The sequence below is a fragment of the Natrix helvetica genome, assembly GCF_964273705.1.
Source record: "Natrix helvetica genome assembly, chromosome: 6".
NCBI classification, from domain to species: Eukaryota; Metazoa; Chordata; class Lepidosauria; order Squamata; family Natricidae; genus Natrix; species Natrix helvetica.
This window is the reverse complement of record NC_138553.1, coordinates 45,712,901-45,727,042: the sequence shown is the minus strand read 5'-3', so window position 1 is coordinate 45,727,042 and position 14,142 is coordinate 45,712,901. Positions and strand designations below refer to the sequence as shown.

General features: G+C 39.4%; 1 protein-coding gene across 1 annotated transcript in view; it reads left to right on the top strand.

Moving 5' to 3' along the window:
* The window catches only part of TRHDE (thyrotropin releasing hormone degrading enzyme), a 295,375-nt gene that overhangs the window by 159,929 nt on the left and 121,304 nt on the right, over window positions 1-14,142 (top strand). The window contains exon 4 of the mRNA XM_081957923.1: window positions 12,341-12,495. Coding sequence (XP_081814049.1) covers window positions 12,341-12,495 — 155 coding nt within the window. The remainder of the gene's footprint in view (window positions 1-12,340; window positions 12,496-14,142) is intronic.

The following is a 14,142-nucleotide window of genomic DNA, read 5'->3' as shown; positions in this document are numbered from 1 at the left end:
TTTCATCGTTGGTCTCTCTCTAATTAATGAAGGCTTATATACCGGCATAAGCATCACAGAGAGATGATCTGAAGAACCAAAATGAGGGTTAGGGGCAGCCATAAGTGCATTACCTCAATGTTAGAGTAAGCTAAATCCAGAGTATTCACACCTCTTGTAGCAAAATCCACATATTGATGAAAATTAATGAGGGCTGCTTTCAAATCGATCTGATTAAAATTTCCTGCCACAATGAAAGCCCCCTCTGAATGGATAGTTTGCAAGTCATTGATAGTGCAATAAAGAGCACTCAGGGCTTTATTCTTGTTAGCGTGGTGGTGGGGATATACATAGCTATGATTAGATTAACAGTAAATTATCTTGGCAATTAAAAGGGTCTACATTTAACAGTTAAACACTCGACATCAGGGCAGCACTGGCTGGAGACTACTTTAATATTAGTATACCATCTCTCATTAATATAAATACATATACCTCCACCACAAGATTTTCCACCCAAAAACACAGCTCCTGTTCAGCTGAAATGTTGTAAACCCCATCACACTGATAGCATTGTCTAGAATAGATGACTTTAACCATGACTCTGCCAGGATTAAAGGACAGCAGTCTCTCATCTGCCTGTTTGTGGCTAGCTCAAGATTCAGATTGTCCATTTTGATCTGTAAGGAGCTAAAGTTAGCAAAGAAGACAGATGGGAGATGCAGATTAGTCCTCAGTTTAGCTCATATCCCTGCACAACAACCACACCTTTTTCTATCATGGCTCTTCCACCTTTTCCTTAAAGGGGCACCCCTCGTTTCCCCCGTATCTCACTGCCACCACCTCCAACTCCTTCCCTTTTCTGGACCTGCCAACAGTCACATCCAATTAAAAATCCTTTAAAAATCCTTTTAAAAATATTTATTTAATGTCCTAGATCTAATATACTATAAATATTATTAAGCCAAATGGATTCAATAATTAATGTTGACCCTTTTGATCTTCTTCCTCTTTATTTCCTTTATTTTATTTATTTACTGGATAAATTATTAACTAATTTCTAGCACAACAGAAAGTCTCTCAGTAGTTTCCAATACATTTGCAGAAAGGAGCAGTACTAAAACATCGACAATTTTGAAATCCTGATTATAAGCAAGAACAAAGACAACTCCAGCTAATTCATGACCCCAAAACTGATAATACTATTTCTCTTCCAAATGTCTCACAAATAACTTTGTAATAATTTTCAGAAATTCCATTGATTTCTATCTGTGTCTGTTTGTTTGAACAATTCTAGAACAAATAGAGTCACAGCACATCTGGAAGTGTCAGATAAGTAGATAGAATATTTGAAAGGCAGCATAGATGAATGGGAAGGACATTTTGCAAAATTTTATTATACTTTTCTTTTGGCTAGATTTCAAGATTAGGGAAATCCCCTGCTAGGAGAAAAGGAAGCTTTGAAAAAAAGAGTGTTTTTAAAATGAAAAACATACATGGAGAAGAGTTCACTACCATCCGGCCTATTAAATTGTGTGTTGCTTTGTAGAAAATTTCCAAGATCAAGATTATTGCCTGCCACTGTTGTAACACAAAGGAGTGTCTATATTGCATATTAAGCATGAACACAAATGAGACATGATTTTTAGTCACTTAGAGAAATGGTCATGAATATTTCAATAAAATATTTTATCATACCAATAAACTACAGACTATGTTTAAGCTTTTAAAGTTTACCAGATCATTTCAAGTACCAATCAGCACATTCTTATTCAAAGAAAACTCCTAAGATTGAATTTCTGCCAATTTTTAGTAAAACAACTCTACCATTAAAAACAATATTGTTAAAGTCCTGGAATTTAAGGGTTACTATGGATCCCTTGAATACTTTTTAGTGTGATAGTTTTTTCACATTTATTTGTAGTTTATGTTGATAGTTGACTTTTCTTTTTGATTAGTTTATTTATTTCTGTTTTACTCATTTATTCCAGAAGGAATGGCTTCAAAATAAAATGTATCTGTAGCTTAAAAGCATTGAGCAAGATTCAGAGTCCCATGGTTTCTGTTACGTATAATCATAGACATCCCACTCTCTTGACCATGTTTAGGATTCCTTCCAGTAATTACATTAAATAATATTTGAAATGTTACATCCAGGGAGGCAGCATAATTCAGTTATAGTACATATTCTTTACATGCTGCAGTTGCCAAAGTATGCTATAGTGGTCTGCATAATACAACAGCATGGTTTATTCAGAGCACCTTGATATATATAGTCACATGGTGTGTGATAAACTGAGACATAATCATTCTCAGAGGAGGGTTGTAAGTTTGTTATCAACCTATGACTGTTGATTAGAAAGTGATGAAGTATAGGTGAAATAGTTCCTGTTTATAGCAAGATCATGAGATGTTACAAGATTGTATCTATATGTCCCAACAGACTTTCTAAGTGTATCCCCCCCAAAAAACCCAACCCAAAATAATGAATTTCTAACTTGCTTCTTAAAAGGGGAGTTTGAGAACATGTGTGCCTTGCATAGGGTACCATCTCTTCCACAGCTATTTAAAAATTTGCAAATGCAGGAGTTTTTTTTTAAATACACAAAATTATTAAATTAAGGCAAACATTTATAGAGATTAATGCCATGATGATTGATATTATACAGACTGCATTTAAAGCTCTCAAAACCATTTCCATGTAAAATAATTACTTTTCTTCTAAATTACAAAATTTGGCAATGTATGTTATGTGGAATGCTACTATTGCACAGTGTTTATTGAGGTACTTTCATTTGTGTGCGTGTCTATGTGTGTGGTATGTATATATGAATTTTATAGGTGTTATAGATGCTACGGTGAAGGTTTACAGCACTCTCACATCCTTAGTTTTGACTTGGTCGGCATTACATTAAACCAATTTGGTGAGATTTTATTTTAGAATCTATTTCCAGTGGTTATTATGCACATGGAAATCATTTGACAAAATGGTTTGCTCTGATCTTTCCTCAGAATAGCTGTTCAATACAATGTGAACTGTAGCCATAATAAATTGACTAGTGTACTAATCCAATCTATCTGTCAAAACAATACCTTTGAGTTTCTGCAGATTCAGACAGCTTTATATGCACAAGTGAAACTGTTCTTTAAAATGACATTATACAGACACTGTAAGAGGGGGAGGAGAGATCTATTACTTGATTTTCATGCTACAGAATAAGTTTGCAAATTGATTCTTAACTATCTTCAATTGTATTCATAGCATGTTTCATTATTTTGTCCAGACATCAATCTTGTCACTAAATTTCCTTTAATACCTCAGTATCAAAATGATGACAGGATGCTCTGAGATGGGGTAAGGTTGCTAGGAGTGATTTTAGGGATGACTTAAGTCACCCTTGATGTTGTAGGTAGAGGTCAGAGCTTCAACAGAGCTTTCATCTAAACTAGCAGAATTTGTTTTAAAGAAACCATCTGGATTCATCAGCTATGTTGGGAGTATACTCCTAATGTTGGGCAGGCAATATATATCTATCTGCCATGACAAATGGTCGCTGTTACTTTAAATGAGTGGATGTACCTAACAGATGTAATTAGCTGTGCTATAAGAGGAAGTCAGGAAAGCTCATTCTCTCTCTGATTCTCTCTCTGCTTGTCCTATGCTTGATGACTGGAACATGAACTGCGACTGTAAGCAATTGTTTGTTCTTTGAATTGTGTTTGGACTAATATCTACTATCTACTATCACTGCTTGTGAAGCAAATCTAGTAGTAAAGCTACTTAATTTTACTAGCAGTGTCTGTGACTCTATTTGTGTGTTTCTACTAGCAACGTTTTTCTCTCCGGCTGCACATTCTTCTGCACTACTCTCTGTCTCCCTACGGAGATATCCCCTAACAAGCTATTCTACCTGACATTCAGTCAAAACTAATGTATGCAGTAGTGCAAATGGAATATTTTCATAGTATCCTTTAATCTTGTTTGGAATGCAATCCAAAGTATGTATTGTGCCGTATATTAATTGAGACAGGTCCGCTTCTGAAGACCATGAATCCCAAATCTTTTTTAACAAAGAGGCCTCAAAAAATTCAGAGGGCTTCCTTTGATTAAGCGGTTGTGAAAATTTGGATATCAACAGAATTTCAATTTTCCGTTAAGAACGAGTGCCAGGTCATCAAAATCCTGTGGAGTTCTTGACTGGTTCTTTAGTCAGGTAGTTGGAATCCAACCTATATTAAGACCATTATTGTCCCACTCATCCATAGAGCTTTGAGCTGCACCAGAAACCTAAGTGTTAACATTTGGTGAATCCCAAAGCTTGATCTGGATGACTGAGAATTTCCATTAACATTGGTGAATCCTTCTGCATTCATTCAACTACAGTAGCTAAAGGTAGTTAATAAGTGGTTGTGATTAGGTAACTAGATAATTAGGTATTTAGTGCAGCATCTACACTATACCTACGGAAGATAATAGGTTGTTCCCAATCATTGTACTAAATGTTTGAAACAAGTTGCAAGTATTCCTCATCAAGGTCAGATGAGGCAGGCTCTTTTGCAATGCTGATGGCAGCAGCTCTGCTCATTTCTGATTTTTTTTTTTTTGCATCAGAAGGATAATGCAGGACTTACCTTTTCAGAATGTAGTCTTATTCTTCAGCATGAAGATTTGCTCTTCTTTTTAATATATCATTTTATTTTTATGCTTTACATTAAATTAACTTTTATGCTGTCTATCTCTGCTATAAGGAACTGTTTTCCAAGCTTTACATAGAAAAGATGTCTATATTTGCCTGGATCTCTTTGGATTTTTTTAAAAAATGGGGACCCTGATATTAATTATGTTTGTTTTAATATATATTCCATTTTTTCCCTCTAGGTCAAGTTTTTCCTTGGAGCAGAGGATAAGATAATTCCTTAAACTACATTGCTATCTATGTAATTTTGTGAAAATGACTGTTCCTTTTAACATTACCTAGTTTATTGAACTCTGAATATTTTTATTCTTTTCTCTACATCAACTCATAAAATATCTTTCCTCTCACGGACCTTTCATTTTAGCTTAAGCAGATCCTTCTCATTTTCTCTGTTCACTAAACTATGGCCACATATCTATATTTGCTGGGCTCACTGTGTCTCATTTAGTACAGGAAGAAAAATGTTTTAATATAAAGCCAAACAAGTTTCATTGGAATTGGTGTAAAGATTTTTTCCTCACATAGTATAGTAGTTTGAGGAAATAAGAGCATGTGAAAAAGATTTAGTTTAAAACACCCTAGGTTTCTTATTAAACAATCATTTATGCATGGCACTTTCTCCCCTTTGTTTATTTTATGCTGGTGCTGGTCACATTTATTTATTCATTTTATATATTACTTTTGGAAGGGCAATAGAGGTAGGAATGTTCAGTAACATGAGTGGTTAGTTAAGACTAAAAATCCACAGCCTCTTTCTTTTAAATATGTTCAAAGTGGACATGAATACATTTTACCTCTTAGAATGTTAACATGCTCATTTTTATCCATTTTATTTTTTGACTGAGAGAGAGTGAATGGCCCAAAGCCACCCAGCCAACATTCAGCCTAAGAGCTAACAGTCACCTTGTTTCTAGGCTAGTGCCTTAATCACCATACCAGACTCTCTCTTTCTCTCCTGAGAAAAGGAAATTAGGCAACAGAAGTTGAGAATTTTCTGCACCTTTCACATTATGAAGCCAGTGCACACAACCAGGCCCAGATTACAATATAGCAGGTGAAGGCTATCTATCTAGCCAGTTTGACATATGAAACATATTTTTTACATTCCCAGTTAGTCTCCTAAAATGGAACTAAGCAAATGCACTAATGTTCACGGAAATTATTTCTGTACCAAATGATTTGGGGGTCTAAGAATATGCTAATATCTAGAGGAAGAAAAAGTCCTGAGATTATGAAATGAGTTATATTCTTCAGCCTGGCCTGAGGAAATGGGCTGATGCACTCTTTCACACAATAAAATATATGGAACAGCAGGAATTTCTTTGGTTTACTTAGCAAAATCAGTCTACATATGGCTATTTTATATAGATCAATTAGTTCTGTTTGCTTGCACAGAAGCTAATGTCTAAAACTTGTAAGGGATGTAAAATTTGTACTTTAACACAGTTTTTTGAGGAACGGATTTTCCTGAGCAGGGAAAAAAAGATACAATTTAGTGGATTACAGAAAAATAATCCATGAAATAATCAGTTTTGACCAGGAATTGAGGAGTATAAGCAAGGTAGTCCAGCAATACGTTTCTTGAAAATTTATTTGCTAAGTCAAGCAATAAATACATTTTCTGCTAAGAAATAAGGTGATTTCTGACAGCAACTTCTCAAATAGTAGTCATGTACAGAAAAGTCTCAAATCTAGGGCACACCTGCTGCAGATGGATGTCTTACAAGACTTTTCAGTTATGCATATTTGATCATTTCAAGTTAGGGGTGCTTCAGGGTTCCATATAGCTGAATCAGTAAAACAAACCATCATTTTAAAAAATATTTGAAAACCAAGTGGAATTCATAAGTGAATAGAAGATTTAAGGGATTATTATGCTCTATCACATTAAAATGGTTAGTATTTACACTATTTCAGTTGTTGTTTGTCTTCCTTCTTAATTATGCTGATAAAAAAAAACCCACAAGGACATTGTTACCTAGGCTCTAGTAACTACAGTGCTTGAATTGTTTAGAAAAAAGGGGGTTGGAACATTACATGTAATTAAGGATTTTGTTAGATAAATCAAGAATATTCAAATGGTATTTATTGAGTGATTACATTTGAGACTAGGTAAGTAGTTGCTAAGTGGGAAATCACATCACACTGACTATATTTTCCTTTTCCCCACTCTCCTGCCCTTTAAAATGCTCACTCCCTCACTGGAATAGCTGGCTTACAGCTGCTGTCTATAACTAATAAGAATAACAATTTCACATCTTTGGCTTTTGTTTGTCTCCCAACCACTCTCCCAGCCTTTGGAATGCTTAGCCTGGTACTGGGATAACTAGCAAGAAAGGTGTTAATAATAATAATAATAAATAATAATAAATTTGGATTTATTAGCCGCTCCCTTTCCGGGCAGGACTCGGGGCGGCGTACATTAAGACATATATAAACATACATATATACAAGGACATACATGCACGGAGGAGGTAATAGATTAAAACATTAAGACAAATTAAAACCATTAACATGCCCCGTCTAATAAAAAACCCAATATACAATAAAAATTTAAAATTTAAAAAAGACAGTCAGGAGGAATATGAAAAGATTACGGTTGAGCCAGGCCGGATGATTGAAAGAGGTGGGTCTTCAACTGTACACGGAAGGAGCGGAGATCGGAAATAATCCTGATGTCACGGGGGAGGTCATTCCACAGGGCTGGGCCCATCACAGAGAAGGCTCTGCTCCTGGATGTCGCCCCCCGACACTGTTTGGCGGACGGCACCCGGAGAAGTCCCTCTCTGTGTGAGCGAATTGGTCGTAGGGATGTGTGGGGCAGGATGCGATCCTGCATGTAACTAGGTCCTATGCCATGAAGCGCTTTAAAGATCATAATCAAAACCTTGAAACGCACTCGGTAGACCACAGGAAGCCAGTGCAGCTCGCGCAGGAGAGGTGTTACAGGGGAGTATCTAGACCTCCCCATAATCACCCGCGCGGCCGCGTTCTGGACCAACTGTAGTCTCCGAGTGCATCTCAAGGGAAGCCCCATGTAGAGAGCATTGCAGTAGTCCAGGCGAGACGTCACTAGCGCATGGGTGACTGTGCGTAGGGCATCCCGGTCCAATAAGGGGCGCAATTGGCGCATCAGGCGGACCTGATGGAACGCCCCCCTAGCCACGGCTGTTACATGGTCATCCATGGACAGCCGGGCATCTAGGAGGACGCCCAAATTGCGCACCTGTTCCATGGGGGCTAGTTGCACGCCCCCAATGGCCACAGATGGAAGCACCTGGTTGAACCGGGGGGCCGGAAGCCACAGCCACTCCGTCTTGGAAGGGTTGAGTTTTAGTCGGTTGCCATCCATCCAGACCCGTACGGCCTCCAAACACCGGGACATCATTTCGACGGCCTCATTGGGGTGGTTCGGGGTGGAAATGTATAGCTGAGTATCATCAGCATACAGATGATATCCCACCCCAAAGCCACGGATGATCTCGCCCAGCGGTTTCATGTATGTGTTGAACAGGAGAGGCGAGAGCACCGATCCCTGTGGCACTCCACATGTGAGTGACCTCCGGGTCGAACTCTGCTCCCCTGCCAACACACGTTGCGTCCGGTCAGAGAGGTAGGAGCCAAACCACCGTAAAACGGTGCCCCTGACTCCCAGCCCCTCTAGCCGGTGCAACAGGATACCATGGTCGATGGTATCGAACGCCGCCGAGAGATCTAATAGGACCAGGATAGAGGAACAACCCCTATCTCTGGCCCTCCAGAGATCATCAACCAATGCGACCAAGGCCGTCTCCGTGCTGTGCCCGGGTCGGAAGCCGGACTGGCGCGGGTCTAGATAATCATTTTCCTCCAGGTGACGTGGGAACTGCTGTACCACCACATTCTCTACAACCTTCGCTAAAAAAGGAAGGTTGGAGACAGGACGATAATTGGCTAGGTCCGTTGGGTCCAGGGAAGGCTTCTTGAGCAGGGGCCTCACCACCGCCTCTTTCAAGGCGGCCGGTAGAGATCCCTCACCCAACGAGGCGTTCACTAGGCCCAGGAGCCAGTCGCGCGTAACCTCCCAGGATGCCAGTACAAGCCAGGAGGGACACGGGTCCAATAAACATGTGGTGGGTCGCAGACGTCCACGCAACCTGTCCAAATCCTCGATGGCAACCGAGTCAAACTCCTCCCAAAGCGGTCCCTCAAGACTCGCCATGGGCGTCTCTACTGGACCACTGAAAGGGGCCCATCCCATCCGGATTTGAGCGACTTTGTCCTGTAGATATTTCCCAAACTCCTCTGCTCTGCCCTGTAAAGGGGCTTCCCGCGGTCTCTCAAACAAGAGGGAGCGAGTCACCCGAAACAGGGCGGCAGGGCGGTTATCTGCGGACGCAATAAGAGCCGCACAATATTGACGTTTGGCCGCTCTTAGTGCCACAAGGTACGTCCTCAAATAGGCTCGTGCCTGTGCTCGGTCAAATTCGGAACGGGAGGATCTCCAACGACTCTCTAGGCGTCTCTTGTGGCGTTTCATCACCCTTAGCTCCTCAGTAAACCAAGGGGCCAGGGTGGTTCGTCGCCGCAGGAGAGGCCGCAAAGGCGCCACCCGGTCTAGGGCCCCGGTAGTCGCACTGTTCCATGCGTCTACCAGGTCCTCTACTCAAGGGCGGGTCAGATCCACAGGAGGTGGCCCAAGCTCCGTCTGGAACCTATCTGGTTCCATCAGGCGCTTGGGGCGGAACCATCTAATGCCTTCCGGTTCCGCCTCCTCGCGGTGGGGGGTAGCACCAGGGAAGTCAAGCCGGAGAAGTGAGTGATCCGACCATGACAGGGGAATAATAGCTGGATCCCCTATTCCCAGATCACTCGTCCATTGGCCAGAGACAAAGACAAGGTCCAGCGTGTGGCCTCCCTCGTGAGTAGGGCCCTGAATTAACTGGGTCAGGTCCATGGCTGTTATGGAAGCCATGAACTCCCGAACCCCCTCAGGCGCTTCTCCCATCGACGGCAGATTAAAATCCTCCATCACTAACAGTTTGGGGGTCTCAACCGCCACCGATGAGATCAGCTCGAGGAGTTCAGGCAGGGCCGCTGACGTATAGCGAGGAGCCAGGTATACTATCAGCAGGCCCAACTGCCTCCCTGGGCCCCATCTCACGACAAAGGACTCACACCCGGATGTCTGTGGCACAGTGAACTCTCTCGGCTCTAAGTCTTCCCGGATAATCACTGCTACCCCACCGCCCCTTCCCTGGGCCCGAGGCTGGTGAAATGCTCGATAACCTGGCGGGCACATTTCCACGAGGGATAAACCACCCTCGTGGCCCAACCAGGTTAATGTTTGCATTTATTTTCATATGAGAGGAAGGCAGTACAAGAGACTAAGCAGACATACAATGGGTTGTAGTGATATTAAAAGGAGTGCAGTGACACTGGCAGTCCAGAATGCACCGAGTGAACAGCCAGCATATTCAAAAATATGCTGGGGAATTTAACATGCTTTCCCATTGCTTGTTGACAGAAAATTATTTCCCCATTTATATATGTGTGTGTGTGTGTGTCTGTGTGTGTGTCTGTGTCTGTGTCTCTGTGTGTGTGTCTGTGTGTGTCTCTGTGTGTGTGTGTCTGTATGTCTGTCTGTCTGTCTGTATGTCTGTCTGTCTGTATGTATGTATGTATGTATGTATGTATGTATGTATTTCTGTTACAACAGCCCAGGTTCAAATCCCAGTAAGGGTATGGCTAGCTGATGAGAGCTAAATAGCTTGAAATAGATCTATACTAGTCTCCCTTTATTTATTTATCAGCACAAATACAACACACACACACACACACACACACACACACACACACACACACACACACATATATATATATATATATATATATATATATATATATATATATATATATATATATATATATATATAAAATACATACATAATACATACACACATACAGTACATATACACACACACAGATACACAAAACCGCAAAGTGTGTATTTTATAGATTAAGTTGTTCTTACTTGTGTACTAATAAATCTGAATTCACAGTAACTATTAAATGCACTTCATCATTCATACAAATATGCCGCTAGCATCAAGGTATTTCCATTAGTGAAATAATGTTAATGCACTTGTGTACATGATAAAATGTAATGCAAGCAAAATAAAACAAATATCCAGATGTTTTAAGTATAAATCTTGCTAACCACATTATTTATATTTTAGACCTGATTCTCATGAACAAATGGAAAGTTATGGAAATAGCATGCAACTCATGTGCAAAAGATTACAAATTGTAGAAATATACACAAGAAAAATAATGCAGTTTAATAATCTCATTGGCTAAATCTTTAAACTACCATACTAGCTTTGAGTTCAAGATTTCTGGTGTTTAGTCTCATGTGGATTTGGAACAACTAAGTGGTCAGGACAGTAATACCTTCTCTTCTAATTAACAAACTTTATTTTAATAAAATTGAATTTTTGATATAGACCAGGGGTGTCAAATTCTTTCATTTCATTAAGGACCTCGAGGGGCTGGGGCGTAGCCAGGGTGGGCATGACTGAGTGGGCATGGCTAGCATGATGTCACTCATGTCAGGGGCTCCTGTGATGGCCCAATTGCTCTGGCAGAAAAATGGGCTCCTGGGCCCTGTTTTCTGCCACGACGGCCTCCTGCAGCCCTCCCCCAGTGAAAATGAAGCTTGGGACAGCTGCGTGCAGACCTCCCAAGCTTTGTTTTTGCTGGCAGAGCCACTATGGGCCCGTCGTTAGCTGTTTCCAGGGTGGCCCTGCAGACCAGATCTAAGGGCCTTGAGTTTGACATCCTTGATATGGACAAATATGAATAGTTGTTTCTTGATAATGAATAGTTGTTTCTTTTTACATCGCCACGATGTAAAAAAGATGTGGAGACTCTAGAAAGAGTGCAGAGAAGAGCAACAAAGATGATTAGGGGACTGGAGACTAAAACATATGAAGAACGGTTGCAGGAACTGGGTATGTTTAGCTTAAGAGAAAGAAGGACTAGGGGAGACATGATAGCATTATTCCAATATCTCAGAGGTTGCCACAAAGAAGAGGGAGTCAAACTATTCTCCAAAGCACCTGAGGGTAGAACAAGAAGCAATGGGTGGAAACTAATCAAGGAGAGAAGCAACTTAGAACTGAGGAGAAATTTCCTGACAGTGAGAACAATTAATCAGTGGAACAGCTTGCCTCCAGAAGTTGTGAATGCCCCAACACTGGAAGTCTTTAAGAAGATGTTGGATAGCTATTTGTCTGAAACGGTATAGGGTTTCCTGCCTAGGCAGGGGGTTGGACTAGAAGACCTCCAAGGTCCCTTCCAACTCTACTATTGTATTGTATTGTATATTGAGATGCAAAAATTTAAGTACTATAAAATTGTCTTTTAATATATTATTATTGCTGAAGTATGAGATTCTGGTCTGTTCCAATGTTGGGTAATACTAGTGAATTTTAAATGAGTATAATATATTTCGATTCTTAGGACATGATATATGCTAAACAATTAATCAAACGTGTTATTTCTCAGGAATTTTAATGTTTTGATTCTTGCATTTCAGAATTGTTTTCTTGTCCCATTATTTTTAATTAATGGGAGTTTTAAAACCCACAAGCTTGTTAAAGGACATTTCATTCTGTTTCTAGATCTGTTAGCTGTGCCTAAGCATCCTTATGCTGCAATGGAGAACTGGGGATTAAATGTTTTTGTGGAACAAAGGATACTTCTGGATTCAAGCATTTCTTCCATATCATATTTACTGGATGTCACCATGGTTATTGTGCATGAGCTATGCCATCAGGTAGGAGATAAACAATATCTTGACTATCTTATAAATGAAATACATTTTAACTATTTCCCAAGATTTTAATGTGAACATATAGTATTGAACTTAAGCTGAGCCCTCTTAGATCTTGTGTATTTCTTGATGTATTTCTTTAACTCTTACTGAAATCAGTTGGAAATAAATCTTAACCTAACTTCAATTAAATGAGAACTCATAAATAAGCTTACACATAAACACTTTGTTTCATACAAATTCTTTAAACCAGATACACAAAATAACAGGGACATTTCTCCCTTTAAATAGAGTTAATAGGGTCATATTGTAAAGGATTTGTATTGCTATAGAGATACAAAATGATATTCCAATATCTCTGATTAGTTATTGCCAGCTCTCTTCCAAATAACTCTGCAGAGAGCGTCCATAAACCTGAAATTCCTAACATTGATCTCAGATACTAGAGCTCGCCTTTACCTCCCAAGATAACCTATCACCAGATTTGCATCAGGCGAATGATAAAACTGATCATAGCATTGATCATAATATTGAAGCGTATTTAGGTTACTATAAAATGTGGAACAATGGTTATTGATCAACTGTCTTATTGATATCCTCTTGCAAAGTGTCAACATTCCTATTGTAATTGGAAATTTAGAGAACAGCTTTCTGAAATCTAGTGCTTTGTGATGGTTAGTGACCAATGCTCTATATTGTTACTATAATTATGCCTAAGATATTGCTCATGTTTAGTTACCAGGTACATTGATTTGCTGTGTTTTAACTATTACAAATAAAAAGTAGTGCCTATTTTCAGAGTTGTAAGACAACCAAAAGAAAGTCCTTAAATAGATTTAATAATAGAATATTTCTCACCTCTGATTAACTGTATAATTTTATGTATTACTAATTTTTCCAAAGATTATTAGCAATTTATGAATAACAATTTGTCTTTAATTTTACACTTTACAGTTCAATAGTTTAATTTCATAGACACACATCAAATGTTTTCTGCAGGTGGTGGACCAGTGGTGGGATTCATCCAGTTTGCACCACTTTGGGAGAACCAGTTGTTAAGTTTCTGAGCAATTTGGTGAACTGGTTGTTGGAAGAAATCATTAGACAGAGAACCGGCTGTTAAAGTATGTGAATCCCACCACTGGTATGGACCATACCATATTTAGGAAGGATTATAGTGCTCTTCATTTATTGCATGAGGTTACTTTCATTTGTGTGTGTGTGTGTGCGCACGTGCGCGCATGTGTGTGTTTGTATAATAAAATAGTTTTAGTAGCCTGTCATGCTTTCAGTTATGTTAAATCCAAATGCATATATAAATATCAGGGCTGATAGAGTCTATTTAGGTAACAGAGATCAGTATTTCATGTTGGGTCTCAATTAAGGTATCTCTGATAGGTAATTGTCACCCACAGCTTGCATACATCCATTGAAGGGGAAATCATCAAAATACTGTTGCTATTAGGAAATGTTTCCTTAACATTCATCTGGAACATGTCTTCCTACAGTAAGATTATAATGTTATTCCTTATCTTACAGTTGTTGGAATAGTAAAGGACAAACAATATCTGTTCTTTTTGTGACCTCCCCTCAGATATTTTAAGAGTGCTATTATATCCTACTCTTCCCCTTTCAAGAATACAGTATAGT